This window comes from Homalodisca vitripennis, chromosome 2 (assembly GCF_021130785.1).
Source record: "Homalodisca vitripennis isolate AUS2020 chromosome 2, UT_GWSS_2.1, whole genome shotgun sequence".
NCBI classification, from domain to species: Eukaryota; Metazoa; Arthropoda; class Insecta; order Hemiptera; family Cicadellidae; genus Homalodisca; species Homalodisca vitripennis.
The window spans coordinates 228,349,292-228,368,789 of NC_060208.1; the positions used below are offsets into that span (position 1 = coordinate 228,349,292).

At 33.6% G+C, this 19,498-nt stretch overlaps 1 protein-coding gene across 2 annotated transcripts; it reads right to left on the bottom strand.

The window, feature by feature from the left end:
- Window positions 1–513: 513 nt before the first annotated feature.
- Window positions 514–19,213, bottom strand: LOC124355468 (store-operated calcium entry regulator STIMATE-like). Of its 2 annotated transcripts, none has more exons than XM_046806617.1 (6): window positions 19,047–19,213; window positions 16,943–17,086; window positions 15,168–15,312; window positions 14,459–14,580; window positions 5,277–5,473; window positions 514–1,123 (listed from the first exon to the last, which is right to left on the bottom strand). In XM_046806617.1, exons 2-6 carry the CDS (start codon window positions 17,058–17,060, stop codon window positions 923–925), a joined length of 783 nt encoding a protein of 260 aa, XP_046662573.1. In that variant the 5' UTR covers window positions 17,061–17,086; window positions 19,047–19,213; the 3' UTR covers window positions 514–922. The 2 variants fall into 2 exon arrangements, with proteins under 2 accessions (XP_046662573.1, XP_046662571.1); XM_046806615.1 differs by having other exon boundaries at window positions 18,897–19,213.
- Between the last annotated feature and the right edge of the window lie 285 nt (window positions 19,214–19,498).

The following is a 19,498-nucleotide window of genomic DNA, read 5'->3' on the forward strand; positions in this document are numbered from 1 at the left end:
GCCACTATTTACCATATTTTTAAGAAATGATCTTTTCTCTAATATTTAATTAAAATTAACAATATTGATACATTTTTATTGTTTTAACAAATTTGTATCAAAAATATTTATTTTTTGATTTTGATTTTTTTAAATAAAATTGTATATATTTTTTATACGTCAGTCTACTTTGATCTAATATTTTAATATAAGAATGTTTTTATTGTTGTTTGACTGGGTATGACAACTGTAACATTTCTTTGTGACTGATTTGAAAATCTTTACAACATTAAAATATTATTATAAAGAAGCTACACTATTTCATAATTATAAATTAATTACTTTTTGAAGCAATGAGTGAAGTTAAGAGATGTTTGATCTAAACAACATAAGCTTTCTGGAATGGATTTAAACCTTATGTGTTGAATCATTAAATAGATTTGGAACAATAAAACAGAATAAGTGTGTTGAATGTTTATGGAATGAAACACAACTACAATGTCCATGAAGCTGTACATACTAGAACTCAAGCAATAAAATTAAATAAATATATTTATTTGGAATGATATAAGAACACAGTATCCGTAAAGCTAGTAGTAAAATTTATAACACAATAAACAATAAAATAAAATAAATACATTTATGTAATGATATAAGACCACTGCATCTGTAAAGCGATATAATGGAATAAATATATTTATGTGATGACAGAAGACTACTGCATCTGTGAAGCGATATAATGGAATAAATATATTTATGTGATGATAGAAGACCACTGCATCTGTGAAGCTAGTTATAAACTTTAAATAAAACACAATAATATAATAATAATAAATAACTTAAGTACCCTTAAATACTAATTTGGTGTGATTTTGGAGATCCTGCAAAATTCAGCCACATTATACCACCGAATGTGATGTCTCATGCTGAAGCATGGAGAGGATCATGAAAGCACAGACGACTGGTTGTGGCGAATGCTTTCTTCCAAAATCTCCTCATCTGTTGTTAAAGCCACATCAGAATCAGACTCATTTCTTGGGAGCATCACGTGCCGATAATGTATTTTTGTTTTTTGTAATAGTCTGTTACTTTTATCTGCAGACCGATGCATTAAGAAGTCATCTGTTACCCAAAACATCATTGCCTGTAAAAACACACATTTTAAATTTAAAGCAAAGAGAGGCATAAGAAGCCTAACTAACTATATGGACTTATAAAACAGATTTTTAAGACTATTTAAAAACTTGAAATATTACCGATTTTGTGTAAAAATTAACTACAGCAAAACATGACGCCTTTCTTAATGTCTACTTCACAATAATCCAGATTCCCACTTTAAGCACATACCTTTAAAACTTTTGTGCACAATAAATATGATTTTTTATTGCATATATTGTTAGTTAGCTGATAACCATATATCTCCAGTAAAAGAATTAAAAAATAAATCAATATATTGTTTAACGTTTAACCAGTAATGTATTATAAATTAAACTGATTTTTAAAATATGTATTATCAAAACGTTTTAGAAGATTCACATCAAAATATTACTCACCATTTTAGCTGAAGTAACCTTTTAGCTGCATGAAACATCAATCATTTTGTTATTATTTAAAAACAATTGAAATTAACTAATTTGTCTTCATTTTAATGCAAATTAGACTGGATGAAGGTTCTTTCTGAATACAGTGGAACCTTTATATGTCGAACCTCAAGGGGAAATACAAAACTTTGATTATCAAAAATTTTAATATAATGAGGTTAAATATTTTACTATTGTTTCTTGATGGATTTTTATATATAGGTTTACAATTATTGTTTTTTTAGCTATTCATTATATCCATTAATTAAGGTTAAATAAGCAGACTTTGATATATAGAGGTCCATAACAAATACAGTAATAATGTAGGCTTGATTATAAATACTTTATTGGGAAATGCAGAGTAAGAAATTATAACAATTATTGTGTATAAATTAATATTTATACAATGTTGATTGTACACTGGGTATTGCAAAGGGTGGGGTCAGGTGTTTCCACTTTGCTGTCATCGCCTGCACTATCTTTTACATTTGTATCCTCGGAAACAGATGCAATGTCTGTATCGCTTAATTGCCCGCAAGTAGATTCCAAGAGAGAATCTGACAACCCTACATTCAAAAACTGCTGAAGAGATGATGGACAGAGTTTTGAAGTTTTTACGATGCTCAACTTTGCTGAAACGGATGGGACATCAACTAAGATCATCAAATATTGTGGAAATGAAATGACAGAGTAACTGGCAGAAATAAAAAATATCTCAATGACGAAAGGCATCTTTCCTTCTAAATTAAAAATAGTCAATGTCTACCCAAAACAAGGAATCCAAAAAATTACCAATTACAGACCTATCTCTCTATTCCTGTTTCAAATTGAAAAAATTCTACTCATCAACCTCTTGGAGTACCTGGGAGAGAACCAACAACTCTGTTACCATGTTTTAACTGACAAAAAACACAGCTTTATTACTGGCAAATCTACCACCACAATAATTGTTGACCTAATTGACAACTTAGAAATTAGCAACACAGTCACCAGTTTGTACCTGGACCTTAGTAAGGCATTTGATTGCCTTGGACATAACTGACAAAACTAAAATACCTAATATACAACATACAGCACTCAAGTGGTTTGCAAGCTACCATGGGGGATGATCACGGACACGGGGAGACGTACAATATAGTTGAACCAAAGGAAACAATCGGCAGACTCACTAGATCAGTACAGTCCAAACAAGCTTCTACCAGTAAGAAGACAGGTTCCACAAGGCTCGGTGCTCAGACCAACTTTGTTCATCTTATTCATAATGACTTTCCAGAACAACTAAGAGAATACTGTAAAGCGAATGATGATGTATGCGGATAACACTGAGCTACTTACAGACGGTGGGAATACTAAACAACAAGAAATTGATACATATATAGCTTTCAACATGGCTCAGGAATATACAGTTAGAAATGACCAGATAGAGCTTGTACTGGCTATTCTAAAGTTAATCATTACATTTAGAACAGACCAACCAATACTAAAAACTTTTTATTTTACATTGAAACTTGGGATTTTGCCAGTCACATTTTTGAAAATCACTTCATTTTATTTTTAAAATTTTGAAGCCAACTGCTGCTAGCTCAAAAGTTAGGTTTATTTAATTGCACAGCAAACTGTACTGTTTTTATTTTAAAATCGGGCCAGGAAGGATTTTATCGCGGCACTGTTTCAACCATTGAAAGACATTTTCATCTATGTCCTCGAATTTAAGTTCTTGTACTCTCTTGAACGAGTTCCTCTGTATTCATATTTTTCTCTATTTTTTAATATGATCGAGAGAGTATTCACCGGTATACCAAACTCCTATGCAATGTCAGTTTTGTTCTTATTCCCAGCATCCAGTCTCTATAAATTTAAATTTATCTAGATAAGATAAATTTTTCACTTTGTTATAGCACTAAATCGCGAAATACTGACACAGCTAAAAATCTAACACACAAAGTTCACTGATTTTAATAAATTCACTTGAATCATGGTAACGTCCAAATAAAACTGAGGATGGAGTGGTGATCCACCACCAGTGATAACATAAAACAAAGGATTATCGGTGGTGGGGATTTCAAGTCTAGAGATGAAAAATACGGTACTGTACTTCAGTTTGTTGTGCTGATGAACTGAAACTTCTATATATATAAAGGTTTTTGAGTAGGCAAAATCAAGGCCAAAAGTTGTATATATTGAGGTTATTTACATTAAACCTTTGATATGTAGAGGTAAAATTAGCATTGAAGTAAACAAAACATTCAGAGAGGATGAACAAAACCTCGATTTATCAATGAATTTGATATATTGAGGTTAATATATATCAATCAAGGATCCGCTGTATATAAAAGCACTCTCGCTTAGCATTGTTACTTTCTGCAATGAGTAATGTTAACAAACATGATTTTGATCAATATACAATTCAATAATGAGGAACTAAACTTTTTATACTTTACAAGCATGTCTGAAAGTCTATATTTGTATAATTTATTATTTATATCTCATGGTTTGACAAATAGCACTTGAAAAATAACAAACTAAATTTCAATATTCATAGTTGACTATTTTGTTGCTAGTTAGTGTGGACATGTTGTTCTACTTCAATTGAGTAAATGTTGATAACTTAAGTCAAAGACTATTTTATTAATACTCAGGTTACATATCAACACATTGTATTGAAGTATCTTCACACTATGGCTAGTCAGTAACCTTAGGTCCAGTCATTTTTCATCGCATAATGATTGATCAATCTATTCTACATCTTCTTCCTTATCACTAAGAAATAGATTAATCTTCCTTTTGTAAGGACCATCACACTATGCGCTAACATCATGTCTGTTTACTTTTCTATCTAATACTGGCTTTGCTGTGGTTTCTTCACAGACCTTTTATTGTGAGTAACTACTAGTATTTTAACTGAAACAGTGTGGTGTAGCAATGGCTGAGGCAAATTGTAGTAATATAATTTTATAGTTAAAACAAGAATCTTTTAATTCACAATCGTAAACAAAAACGTTGTTCATTAATTAGTAATTTATTATTAAAATATTGTTTACAATGCAACGTCAAAGTAGAACTGCAGATAGTTATAGGTTTACTGGATTTAAACAAATTTCAGAATAACTTTTATCATGTTCACAAACAACGCAGACTCTGTACATTTTTTGGGAGGGCAACAACCTTTATTGCACGCCGATGTTCCCACTCTCCAGTGATGACTAAGCAAATACGCCACACTTCACCACTGACTCTTATTAAGGTTTTCTAGTTCACACTACATAAAAATATTGCCAACGCAAATCTAGTGATATTTCCCGTGGAACCTCACTCTGGAGAGCCGTCTTGAAAAAAATACGTTAAACTGGAAAATCCCTTGCTTTAAAACTCTTTGTTTAACAAACCTACTAGGAGTAGTACGTATTATGTGTTAATTATTAACAAAAATAAAAAAAAATCATTTATATATTATATCAAGTATATGAAAACCTGAGTAAAGGAGTTTTTACGACAAAGAAAAACCAAATACGGCAAATATTTTGGAATGTATTCACCAAAACAAGCAGGGCACGTTGTTTATTATTTTGTTTTTCAAGAGTCACTAAACATCTTCAGAAGAATTAGCAAATAAAAAAGGCATTCCTTTATAAATTTTAGAAGAAAATTAAGTGATTATAACGTATGACTAATATTTACACCAAAATTAAAATAGGCCTACAACAAAAATATACTTACGTTCACCACAAGGGGTATAATCAACATGACGACGGCAAGCTCAACATCTTGGTTTGGAAAGGGATAAAGGATGAACTCACGTACTTTTGTCCAGAACTTGAACTGGATAAGGAGTGTGATGATCACTTTTACCACAAACATGAGCAAGATGTAGAGACAACACTGCATCATCCAAGCATGTGTTGATGGAGGCATCCCTGAAACAACAACTGACTTCAGAATTTCAGTGACAATATTAAATACCTATGGTGATACTGTACACATGTGACACTCTGAACTGTACACAAATTAGCTGCCCACAGTTCTTTTGATTTTCCTTCTAGAAAGAGTGTCGGGGCAAACACTCAATGGTATTTTTATTTCTATTCCTTTTGTTATCTATTTAACAACTGCTCAGCATAAGATTTATTTTTCAACAACAAATACTGTATTCTAAAGAGCCTATATGTTAAAGTAGAAGTTTATTCAAGGATATAAATAAGTAAAAACTAATTTTTATCATATAATTTTTATTGGAATTAAATAGACACAATACAAATTTAATGAATATTAAAGTCATATGACAGAACATTAAGATGGTGTAATGGTTAGCAAGAGTTAGTTTTGACACCTGATTCTCAAACATATACCACCTTCCCCATCTTTCTTCTGCAAATGGGAAGTTTAAAAAATAATCATACTGTTTTGGAAACAAATTGAAAAGCCTAGGAGCAACCATAAAGAAGCTAGCAGGTCCCCTAAAAATCAAACAAAAAACACAGAAGAAGGTGGCTCTGAATTGAAAATCCCCACACATAAAGATAAAAGTCATTACAACTATGAAAAAATTTTAGTTTTTAAGAAAGAGAAAAAACAAATCCAGTGTCTCCCTTCAAAGGCACAAAATGAAAGCCTCCATTCCAAATTCAAAAATCCCCATTGATATCAAATCTCAGAGATAGTTGTAACAACCTCTGTAACAAACAAAAAAGAATCTCATTCATTAACTTGCTTCAAGCTCTGTGAAAGAAAAGCTACTACTGATGACTGCAAGAATGTGACCTGACAATGAAATGAAAAATGTCTTTATTGAATACAACGTAAAACATATTCAATTGGCGAGGTTAGGACTATTAAGTCCTCTCTTACACCTAACCATAAATTAATAAACTCTACTATTACTGTAAAACAAGAGCCACAATACAGTTTACATTACTATTTTACAATCGAAAATTATAATCTCTATTTATATAAAGTAATAAAATGAAACAAAGGTTTTCTATGAAACTAAAAATAAATACATAGAATAAAACTTACAAGGAAGTTAACAGACATTCATCCATCACCATTCATACAAAGCCATCGTCCCATACCCTATGCCATGATATCGTCAACCCGACGAGGTCCAAAACAGATGGTCCCTAAGCACCCCCCGAAACCGTTCCCGACTACGAATACCTCTAATATGATCCGGGAGATTATTCCAAAGTCGACAAGCAGAGACTGTGAATGATTTACTGTAAATAGAGGATCTATGAACAGGAATAGATAACAGAGAGGCTCCACGTAGAGTATTCCAATTGCTTGTTTCAGAAATGAAAGAAAAGCGTTCAGACAGATAGGAAGGGGAATAATCGTTATACAAAATAGAATGTAACATGCTGAGAATATGGAACTGACGGAGTAGATTCAACTTTAACAGATGTAACTGATTGATGAAGGGTGTTATATGGTCATATCGTCTGAGGTTGAAGATAAAGCGAACACAATAATTTTGAGCACGTTGTAATCTGTCCGAAAGCTCAACCGTCATGTCATTTATAACTTCGCTACAGTAATTGAAATGGCAGAAAATCAGGGTCTTCACTAGCATTACTTTCAAATTCAAAGGTAAATAAATAGCAAATTGCTTAAGACTATGAATACCAGCAAACACCCTGCCACAAGTCTCAGTAACATTATCGGCCCAACTAAGAGTGAACAATGAAGGGCTGGAAGATTTCTTTAATAAACTACTACACTGTAATTGACTACTACACTAGAATCGATAACCACTATTTGAATAAGTCAAAAGCTGGAATCTAATAAATAAAGAAGGACATGCCATAGTCAAAACTGACCTAAGCTCAACACTGACAATACTGTTGCTGACAACCCTATTCAGGTGGATGAATAATTAAACACTTATTTTAATTTTATAGCAGAATTAAGAAAACAACAGAAGAATAAACAATCAGGACGGTACAGGCTAGAAGAAGATCAAAACTCTTCGAACACTCCTGTAACACAACCATTTCACCTGACCCACAACATTGAAAGAAGTAAATCAAGAAATATGAAGTCTAAAAAACAAACCATCTAGTGCCATAGACAAATTCTCATCACAAACCTTAAAACACTGTGCAGAAGAATTAACTCCCCTTCTCACAACCATAATAAATAATTCTTTCACCTTAGGGCAGTTTACAACGAAGCTAAAAGTTTCCAAGATATACCCCAAGCACACAAAAAGAATAAAAGCAGACGCAAAAACTTACAGGCCAATATCTTTAATCAAAAATTTTAAAATATTATTTAAAAAAAATAGTACTAGAAAGGTTAATGACCCACCTCAAACAACATCCTTTAATTACTGATTGTCAACATGGATTTCAAAAGGGAACATCAACTATTTGAGCCACCATAAGCTTTGTTGAGTCTATAATCGACGGCATAGATGAAGAAAAATTTGCAACAGCCTTATTTTTAGACTACAGCAAGGCTTTTGACTGTTTAGGGCACAACCTGATCTCTAGACAACTTACAAATTTGGGAGTAGGAGGCCTAGAAAACAAATGGTTTGTCAGCTACCTAAAAGAGAGATCCCAAGTTGTAGATATCAAACTTACTATACTTGGTCTCACTATTACGTTCAGATCAGATCCTCAACCAATCACAAGATGAGTTACTCAGGGATCTGTGTTAGGACACATTCTATTCATTTAGTTGACTAACAACTTCCCAGCTCTAATTTGAAACTACACAACCAGCTGTATAATGTGCGCACACGACACAACTCGCCTTATCAGAAATGGCTCAGCTCAAAAATTGCATAACGGCTCTATTGCATCTCTACAAAAAGCCACAGCCTACAGTAAACAAAATGACCTGGCAATAAACCCTGACAAGACAACACAAGTACACTTTTGCAGGAAAAAAGTAATGCCCATTAGTATCCTCAATACAACAGTGGGTGATCAGATTAAGTTATCTAGGAATAACTTTAGACAGAGGACTATTTAAAGGCAGACCATGTAAATAACACCTACAATAAAATCAGCACTGATGTATATGTTGTTAAACGTATTAAATGGGTTGGCACTCTGAAAGCAGGAAAAATGGCCTACTACGCTTAACAGAATCTCGTATTAAATATGGTCTTACAATCTAGGAAAGCTCCTTGGGAAAACAGAGTATTTGTATTACAAAATCACAAACCTGAAGTCCCAGCAAAGGTGTAGACAAGCCTATCAGATTCTAGACCTACTCACAAAACCTCCGCTCTACATCTATGAAGCCATTTTATATGTAGACAAACTAAACCTGCAGACTCACATGGAACCTCACAACAACCCAATACGCCTCCAGATTCATTCTACCTCAACATAGAACAACTGAATATTTTTAAATGCCCATTGGTAGATTGCCATAAAGTATAGTTTTGCATATTTTGATATTATACCCCTTTATACTCCAAAGTTTTAAATGTGAAGGTCCATTGAGTACCTCAAATTAAAGGTTTTAATAAGAAAAAAAAACCAACTTACTTGTACAAAATTATGCCCATTTATGTTTCAGAAGACAAATAGAGCAAAGGCTACGTTAATTTTATGCTTGTCATTATAATAGTCAAAAACATTATTAAAAGCAAAAATAATAAAGTATTTATTTATTTATTTATTTTCCAACGGCAGCAGCCAATTTACAAATACAAGCATAGATAGTAGATACAGCGGAAAATAAAATTAATACGAACAGATGAAAAATCTACATAAAATAACAAAATAGGTATCATACAAAATTTGATAATAAATAATTAGTATTCAAAGATGTAACAAGTTATAAATATCCAAAACATAACAAAAAATAAAAATAAAGATTAACAAACAACAATAATTATTCAAGTATGGAGCGAACATAAATAAATTGTGCTGATAAATTAAAATATAATATATAACATTTAACAAATAACAGTGAAATTAAATAAATACAACATATAATACAATGAACATGCACTTAACACAGATTAAAGCTAACTACTGTAGGTCTTAATCACTAGTCCCTCACAGAAAGAAGAGAGAAGGCCTGCCGGCGAACCTGGTGAAGTCCATCGAAGAACAGGTCACACCCAGACGCAACCTGATTTCCCAGGCGAATAAACCTTGCGAAAGGACTGTTGAAGTCGAAGTTGGTTGAGTGGTATCTTCGACCCAGCAGATCTCGAGATCTTGTGTTTGCCGGAACTCTGAGGTCGATTTCAGCTAGGAGATCTGGACAGTTCATGCGACCATTCACTATCTTCCAGAGAAGGACAACATCAGCCACGTCACGTCGCAGGGCAAGAGGTGACAAGTTCAGATTGCTGGACAGTTCCTCCACAGGCACATCAAGATAGGCAAAACCCAGCCGGACACCAATCAAGCGAAGAAAACGCCTTTGTAGAGCCTCCAGTCTCGTCCTATTGCCAACAGTGTAAGGCGACCACACGGGACTTGCATATTCCACAAGCTGTCTCACAAGGGAACAATACAGAGAGCGAAGAGCAGAAGGGTTGTCGATGCCTCTGGAGAATCTTGCTATGAAACCAAGCATCTTGTTTGCTTTGCTACTGATGTGGTCTATATGTCCAGAAAATCCCATGTCGCTGGCAAATATAACGCCTAGGTCTTTTATACACTGGGACCGTGGAATGGATGTACCAGAAATGGAGTATACGTATATGACTGGGGATTTGATGCGGTGATAAGTTATACAAGAGCACTTACTGGGATTTACAGACATGTTATTCCTGACACACCAATCCTCAATTCCGGAAAGGCTATTTTGAATTTCTTGAGAGTCTTCTGGTGTAAACACAGCGATGAAAATCTTCAGGTCGTCAGCAAATTGTAAGGCCTTTACAGTTAATTTGTCTAGTAGGTCATTGACAAAGACATTGAAGAGGCAAGGTCCCAGCAAAGAACCTTGTGGAACTCCTGAAGAAGGTGAGAATTGAGTGGAAGTGGCGGAACCAATCCTCACAACCAGAGAACGTTTTTGAAGATAACTAGAAATCCATGACAAAAGAGGTTCAGCCACTCCGTAACCCAGCAACTTAGACACAAGAATTGTGTGGTCGACCTTGTCGAAGGCTTTTGCCATATCGATGTAGGCTGTATCAACTTGGTAGTTCTTGCGAAAAGCAGACAAAACATATTCTTGAAAGAGCAGGAGGTTGGAGACAGTAGACTTGCCCTTCATAAAACCATGTTGGGAAGGATGGATTATTTTGGATAGAAAAGGATTCAGTCTATCTACCACGATACTTTCTAAAACTTTGCCAATTGCCGGCAGAATAGTGATTGGACGGTAGTTCCGTATGTCGCTGGGATCATTTGCTTTATGTAAAGGAATGATGAAGCCCAACTTTAAAGAGCTAGGGAAGATTCCTTTGTTAAGTGATTCATTGAACAACACTGTGAGGGGTTCAGCTAAGAGAGATCGGCAGTGATGAAGCATAGATGGCGGTATATTGTCAATTCCAGCTCCCTTTGTAGTGTCCAGATTCTTAAGCTTGCTGAGAACTTCTTCTGTTGAGGTTGTTATGACACAAAGAGAATCGAAGACGGGATAGCTAAAGCTAGGTGAAACTCGTAACGAGGGAGAGTAGACTGAGTTGAAATAACTGGAGAACAGCTGACAAATGCTTGTTGTGTCACTGGCTACTTCATCATCTAAATGTAGACTAGATGGCATATCAGGAGTATTTCTTTGAGCTTTAACTAGTCCCCAGAAAGCTCGTGGATTAGAAGATATGTTTGATTGAACATTGGACAAATATCGAATGTGGCATTCACGAGACAGCGACCTACAAGTATCTCTCAGCCTCGAGAACTCATAATAATGGGCAAGATTGAAACTTCTCTTGAAACGTGCATGCGCAGCTTTCTTTTCGATAATGCATTTTTTAGGTCATTATTAAACCACCTAGGGAAGCGTGAGATACCAAATTTCTTCAACGGACTTGCATTTTTGACGATTTTCTCTAAGGAACTTTCCAGAATGTCGAACTTTTCATCAACTGAGATCGGCTGGTGAATAAATCCCATATCTGCCTCCTGTAGGGCTGTAAAAGCAGCTGGGAGGTCACATTTCCCCAAGTTGTAGCCGCTGTAGCTGTTGTCACAAGTAGAGGGCATATAGCACTCAAGAGTAAGGGACAGAGGAGGATGATGAATTTCAGGTTTAATCAACCAATCATTAGCCCTGCTAACTTGCACCTCACTATCAGAATGAAAGACCAAGTCCAATGTTACTCCTCTATGGTTTTGAACATGATTTATCTGGAAGAGAGAGTGCAGAGAAGACATGTCACGGAGGTATTCGCTGCAATGTTGAGGGAGGCCAGATACAGGTAAATTGACATCGAAGTGAGGCAAGTTGAAGTCTCCAAAAATGAGTGTCTTCTTTGGGAAATTTGCCAATTCGACTGTCTCAGTAACCACATCACAGAATTCACGGTAAACAGAAAGAGGACTTGAAGGGGGAATGTAGACACAGGCCAGAAGAAGATCAAAACCAAATCCTAATTTCACAAGGGCAAAGACGCTTTCGATGTTGAATCCAGAGTATAGTCACTTAGACATAAGCTTCTTTCGAACTGCAAGTAGGGTTCCTCCACCAGAACTTTTGTGACTTGTAGCAGCAGACCTATCACATCTATGAACAATGAAGTCAGTATCACCAACAACTTCGGAGTCGGGGATATCAGGAGAGAGATTTGTTTCACATAGTAGAATAACATCATCAAGGCATGCAGATAAACTATTTTTTAACTCAATAAGCTTCGAACGAAGACCATTTACATTTTGGCAGTAAACATTCAGAGAAACATGCTGCTGCTTACCGTTGGAATTTATTCGTTTTTTGGCACAATAGAAGGCGTTCCATTCTTATATCTAATCGTTAGGGAAGTATCACCAGCATCCTGTTTGGACTTTAAGGTGGCACGAAGAGTCTCCAGATGTCTTTTCTCTCGAGGAGTGCGGTCATGAGAGATTGATATTCCACGCATGCTATTAGGAACATCATTTTCCTTGAAGTTTTTGAAAATGTGAATAGCAGTGCCTTCAGACGGCATACAAAGCATGAGAGGACGATTTGTCCTTTTTTTCCCCAATCTAAAATGACGAACATCTGAATACTGAACATTAGATTTCAAATGAGCTAGAAAATCCTGGACAAAAACGGCATCCGCAGTTTTTGAGATTGTGTTTGAATCGGGGATGTTATGTACAATAACATTTTTGGCACGTCGATTACGATCGTTGCATTCGGATAAAACATCTTCAAAAAGCTGATCACAACCCGCTACCTGTTTATCCTTGATAGTGCTTATTTCAGATTCAACATAGGCCAAGCGAGGCTCAAGTTCCAGCAATTTGGAGGTCACCAATTCCAGGTCTTGTTTTATAAGTTGTAGTCCTTCTGAGAGTTCTGTTTTAGTGGCAAGGGAAGACAACTTAGAGAGAATGGTATCCAGCTTGGCATCTATTGGGCTTGCCAGCGTCTTTTTACAGTCAGTTCTATGACAATACCATTTTGTATTGTTGTCGTTGCTAAATCGTTGGTATTCAGATTTAGACATTTTCACACATTCTCTGTGAAACCATCTCTCACACTCAGCATCACAGCACAAGCCTTCTTCTGTATCTAAGACTTCTTTTACGCAAACAGGACAGGAAGTAGACATAATATAAAGAATGTACTGTATTTTATATCTCAAAACTATACTTTGTGAAATGCAACAACGAGAAAGCAAACAGCTCACAAATCAGTAGCTACTCAGTTCACCACTGAAAGTGTGCTTTTTATATCACCTAAATTGAATAATGTTGAAATAATGACTGGCAACACTAAGCAATAATTTCAAAACATGAGTAAATTATGTATCATAATAATAATAATAATATTCTTTATTGCGTGAAACAATTAAAATATTGCATGGCATGCGTCAACATAACTATATAAAGTAAATAAGTACATAAGATAAATGATGTTGGTCAAGGTAAATACATACAAGAATTATATTACATTGCATGTATCAGAACCGGGGATTTCGTGGTTATTGTTAATTTCAAAAATTTTCATCCCAGCGGCCCATCATGAACTCATCATAAATGGAAAAGTAAGTTGATATTTGTCACGTTGACTGACAACTCACGAACTGTGTTATAAAGCAGCGAGAAGCAACAAGGAACGAGATAATACACTCGTCAAACAACCATACTAAGCGAAGCGAATTAAAATATACAGGCTACATGCATAAATAACATGCCAGGCTCTTGGGATTCAGTTGGTTGAATTTTAGTGTCTATGACTTGCTGAGTGATGATGACAGCTGGAGATCGTTTGCACTCTCAACGGTAAGTGAAATAGGGTTGAAAAATTAATTAAATTATGCAAAGATTAAACAATAGAATTTAAGAACTAATAGGTAGATGCACTCACTCTGGTTCAATTGATGATATAAATATAGTCTAAATACACCTGAGCACCAATAACAAAGTATAGACAGTAAAATAAATTGCACTAGTAAAATACGTTAGATTCAAACTACTATCCAAAGACCAAAATTAGTATTGTGGTTAAATTAGTAATTATTAACATAGGAGTACATGATAAGTTTACCAAGTAATATGGTTGTATTACTACTATATCAATGTAGTAATACATTGATAAGTTCAGATATGCAAAATTTTGATTCTCCCCTCCCCTCAACAAATATATTTCTGCACAGGAATTTGAAGAGTAATTACCAAAGCAATGTATTTTGATAAATATCTCAATAATAGTTGTAAGTGCATGCCAAAAAATACATTTACATATATTGTAATTTCTGATGAAAACATACATTTTTTTAATTTTATTCAAATCATGTTTCAAACAGATATCAAGATACTCACCATATTCACCAAAATTAATTGCACTCCATTTTTTCTCTTTTGCAATAAACTGAGTTAATCGGATTCCAATATAAATGATCAAAAGTCCAACTGAAGAATCCAACAGAAAATTTATTATGTACCTAAAACAAATGATCGTATCAAATGTGACACATACAGTAATTTAAAACTAAAACTACCATAAATGCCATTCTAATATTTTATAAGGTAGATGACCAACTCAAATATAGTGTCCTATCAGATATGACAGGATAAATAAATAAAGTTACACAAGTTCTCAAACTTGGAAAAACAACTAAGTCTGAGCAACTGTTATTGATGGTGTACATCTAAGTGTTTCTAGCAACTTAGATAAAAGTATTAACAAGAATAGTTTTGCTATTTATCTGTTAATCATTGGAGGGAATAAACAAAACATTCTTCAATTAGTTTATTAATCCACTTGTTAATAGCAGTACATAATTTCATACAATATTAGATATAAACAGATATTAATAATTTCATACATTCCAATGAAAATGATCATGTTACATCTAATGCCCTTCAAAAGTATTAAATTAATTGTATTTAATAATTGGAAGTATTTTCAATAATATTTGGAAGTAGACTGGGGTCTACCTGCACGACCATTAAAGAACTTTTCATGTAATAGTTTTTAACAACCACTATTGACAACAAAAAAGGGAGAGTAAAAAATGTCATTACTCACCAAGTACAAGGATCACCTTGAAACCGCCCTGATATAAATATGTTGGACATATGCATGAACAACGATCCAAGACCTTGTTTAGAAGTGTCGTAAAACCATATTCTCCACGGCCGTCTTTCAAATCTTGGTTCACAATATCTTTTGGCTGTAATAATATTATAAATTAACATTATATTTTGATAACCAATGCTAAGTAACAAAAGTTTACAACACAATATATTACATAGCTAAACATTTAACAGTAGAATACATTTCCAAACTGTCTTACGTTCAAAATTGATATTTCTCAGGTAATACAATTGCTTGCCTATCATAAGTTATTTATTTAGGTATAATACAGATTATTATTTTAATAACTCACTTCACTAAATCACAATATTAATGGATAACTAGACAGTTAAAACACGAAAATGAGGTTACGAGAAAAGTCAGAAAAGCAGAGTAGCTACTCTGCACATTTTTTTGTGGAGTAAGTATTGTTTGGAAAGAAAGAAAATTTACTTATTCATGTATTGAAAAATAATTTAAATTTCCAACAGCTTGTTTATGTTGATTAAGGATTATTCGAGACAAAATTTGATGTAACACTGAAGTCAGAGATCTTTTATTGCTAAAGCACATTCCGTGAAAGTAGATTTCAGATTGGTCTGGCAAAGAGCTCTAAAGTGGGGAAATTTTATGTTTGTTATAAATAATTATTCTAGTTTTATAATCTTTATAAGAATGAGTGTATAAGTTATTTATTTCATCTGACAAAGTTATTTGGGCGTTTTAAGATATTTTTAAAAACAGTCGTTGATACCCAAGATATCTTGCATATGACATGGAACACTTAAAGTCAATAAACCAAGAACTGTTAACATTTAAGCAATGACAATGTGGTAGGAATAAATAAAAAGTAAGATTCTTATACTTTTATTTTGGTTCCATTAGATAAAAAATCCTGAGTCAATATGTACTTTTAATCAGTTTGAAAAGTAAAATAAAAAACACCCAGATAGTTACAAGTTTTAAAACTATATTTATCAAACTTTTTCACATCTAGTGTTCATACAGCTATCTAGCGACATGAATAAAAAAAATTTGAAAAATTATGAACCTCCACTCCATTGACTATAATTTGGTTTCGCAATCCATGTATTTTACCCAAATATTTTTTCCTGTAATGATTTGATCGAGCTGTGAGTCACAATCTTTTTAGTAAATGCCCAAAAATATCAATGATACAGCCATACGCTGATTTTTATGGTTTGCACAAAATTTACGGTAATGTAAATTCTGCGTAACAATATCGTGTAACAAACTCCTTGAAATTTTAGGAAAACTAAGTGAGTGTTCTGTTATTGTGAGTCCGCAGTCTTCTTTAATCTTTTCAAATACTTTGGAGACAATTTTATTGGCCACAATGCTTGCCGTCCACTTCATTCATCATCATGCACATTAGCTCGGCCATTTTTAAATCTAATGCACCACTGAGGCACTCCACCTTCAGTAATTCCCATAAACTTCACAAAGTTGGCAAGAAATCTCAATTGGTTTTTTTTGTGCTTAGCCAACAAAAACCATATTACCAATCATACTTCATAACTAGTGGAGTTTTCAATTGCATCACACATTTTAAACTGCTATCGTAAAACAACAAGGAGCGACACTAACCTCTCACTAGTACGGCTGGATAGCCACTGAACGGAGAAATAGTCCTGCCCCTAGCAGCTACAGAGCGAAACGTAATCTACTTTCTAGATAACTCAATAAAATATTAACTACATAACTACCTATAAGACATGTAAAGGCCAGTGATGCTAGAATAAATTGCAGCAACCATCCAAATATCCCTGTCAAAGCTCCTTTGGTACAGTGTTCATCATGAGCATTTAGTATGGCCACCGTCATGATGCTTATAACCAAATAGCTACAATCTGAAACAAACAGTATACTTAAATACACAGTTTTATAATAATATTTTAAATAAAATATTATAAACTCCCTGAGAGCTGCAATCATCTCCCAAAGTTGTGGTACGTAAGTCGTAAAGTCCATATAAAGTATTTAGAAAAATGTTCACCTATTAGATTTTTTATTTTTGTTTTTGTTAGCAATAAAGTGAAGAATGAGATACAATGTCCTGTTATAGATGAATGAAATTTAAAACATTTTATTTAAAACAAACAAAATGTACTGTATTTAAAAAAATAAAGTTAAAACAAATGTTTAGATATTTAATATTTTTCTGTGAGCTACGGTAAACAATTATTTACATTAAGGGTATCTATGGGTTAACACAGGAAAATTACGTGATTCATGTTATTAACGTATTCTGCCCACCCTCCTGAACAAAAATATATATGGGTTTAAGGGGTGGAAATCGCTAATAACTTTGTTTTTGATTATAAGTTTATTGTGTAATCATGTGTTATTTTTAAATCTAGAAAAGCTAATTTTATGTGATAAGAAGTTACCCCATGATATGTAGGCCTAAGTACATACGAAGTTATGGTTACGTTAGTTCTGCTTATTTATTAAACTTGTGTTTTTTTTCTACACTATTTATTGGTTTTTGAAAGATTAATTCAATTTGTATGCATCATTTTCAAATTTATTTTTACCATACCGGAAACAATATTCGCGTTATTAACTTATTGCTATAGTCCTTCTGAGCAAAACAATATAAAGTTTTAGTGTATTAAAAGGAACATAATAAGTTTTAGAACATTAAAAGTGGAACTACTTTTCTTGCAAGATAGTAGAAAGTTACTGTTACGTGAATTTACAATATTTGTGTTTTTTCAAGTTGTGTTTCCTATAAAGCAGTAATGGCCAGAATCATGAGGGATTCATGATCACACCATTTACATTTTTATTTTATACTAATAGCCATTATCTCAAGGGATTTTTTTCATACGTCGCGGGTATACCAGCACGGGGCAGCTACAAAGGTGTACTTGTGTCAGGCTGATATTAACTTTTAATCTTAGAAGATCTAAATTATGAAAAACATCTTTTAAAGGGTCAAATTCTCCTGATTTCAACCTTATTGTTATTTTACGTATCCAAAGGTGGCGTAACGGCTGACGTCAGCAGCAACCAACAGGCGGTTGACTTACGATCATAACAAGACCATATGATGCCTTTAGAATAATAAAATATTACTCAGTGCAAGAAAGGTAATTCCTATTTTAATGTTCTATGTTCCTATATAATGTTCGTTATTTGTCATTCCCACCCATTGAAAACTTATTGGTTTTGTTCAGGAAGACGATAGCAACAGATTAATAAGGCGAAACTCGTATTTTGCCGGTTCGGCCGTTAACTTCACAATTACGACCTTAAATAGTGATGGTTATATTAAGTGATATAGCACCGTAGCTACATGTCTGTCCTAAATATATTTTCAGTTATATAAACAAAATAAAAACGTTTCTAAAATTAACATGAAAGTTTCCATAAAAGCAATTGTTATATTATATTGGATGTTTTTACATAGCCTACCAAAATTGGTAAAACAAAATATTGTTCCCTTAAAAAAAATTAAAAACCAGGCTATAAAATGTTACATTTAAAGCATTGGTTAAGGTTATGATAAATCTTTGACAAAAACACTGACTGTTTCGTCTGTATGACTAAAACACTGCCACTAGCTAGGTCACTAAGAATATGAATACCAGCTCTAGAGATAATAAATTAAAAACCTACAGTTTGTGAAGATTTGATAAATAAAGAACTACTTACAAGTACTGAATTACATTAAATATGTAACGGTATTATGATTCTTGACAAATAACTTCAATATTTTAACATAACAAGATTTGAATATCCTGAAGTTAGGTTAAAATAAAATTTAAACTAGGGTTAAAAAGTTTTTTTAAATTTGGATTTTACTTTTGAAAACCGATGTTATCAGTCAGAAAAAACTTGTAGAGAGAGAACTAAAGTTTGCCGACAATCACAGGACAGGAGTAAACAATTTAAATAATACAATTCTAATCAATCACTGTTGACTGTTTAGTGTTTACAAAACGCCTCCTCAGTCCTTACTTCTTAGACAGCTGGACACTGGACTGATTGGTTGGAGTGAACACCTAATATCATAGACATTCAACAATATTCTAATAATTTCTGAGTCCAACAGCTGTTTTAAGACGCCACACTCTAGATTGTGGATGAAATCTGATTTACATCAAAATTTTGTCAGCTTTGTTAGCCCTTTTATTTCATTTTCTCTGACTTGCTTGCAGCATGGTTTTCAAGCCCAATCCACTGCGTTGGGTGTAAGCCATTTAACATATCACCTTATCGTGTTTTTGAACCCATTGATTTTTAATTATAATACA

Excerpts from the sequence above, each read along its gene's own strand:
- LOC124355468 (XM_046806617.1), bottom strand. The coding sequence starts at position 17,060 with ATGACGGTGGCCATACTAAATGCTCATGATGAACACTGTACCAAAGGA. Across the intron at positions 15,313-16,942 it reads GGCCTTTACATGTCTTATAG|CCAAAAGATATTGTGAACCA; the intron begins GTAGTTATGTAG and ends ATATTATTACAG. Across the intron at positions 5,474-14,458 it reads AATTAATTTTGGTGAATATG|GGATGCCTCCATCAACACAT; the intron begins GTGAGTATCTTG and ends TTGTTGTTTCAG.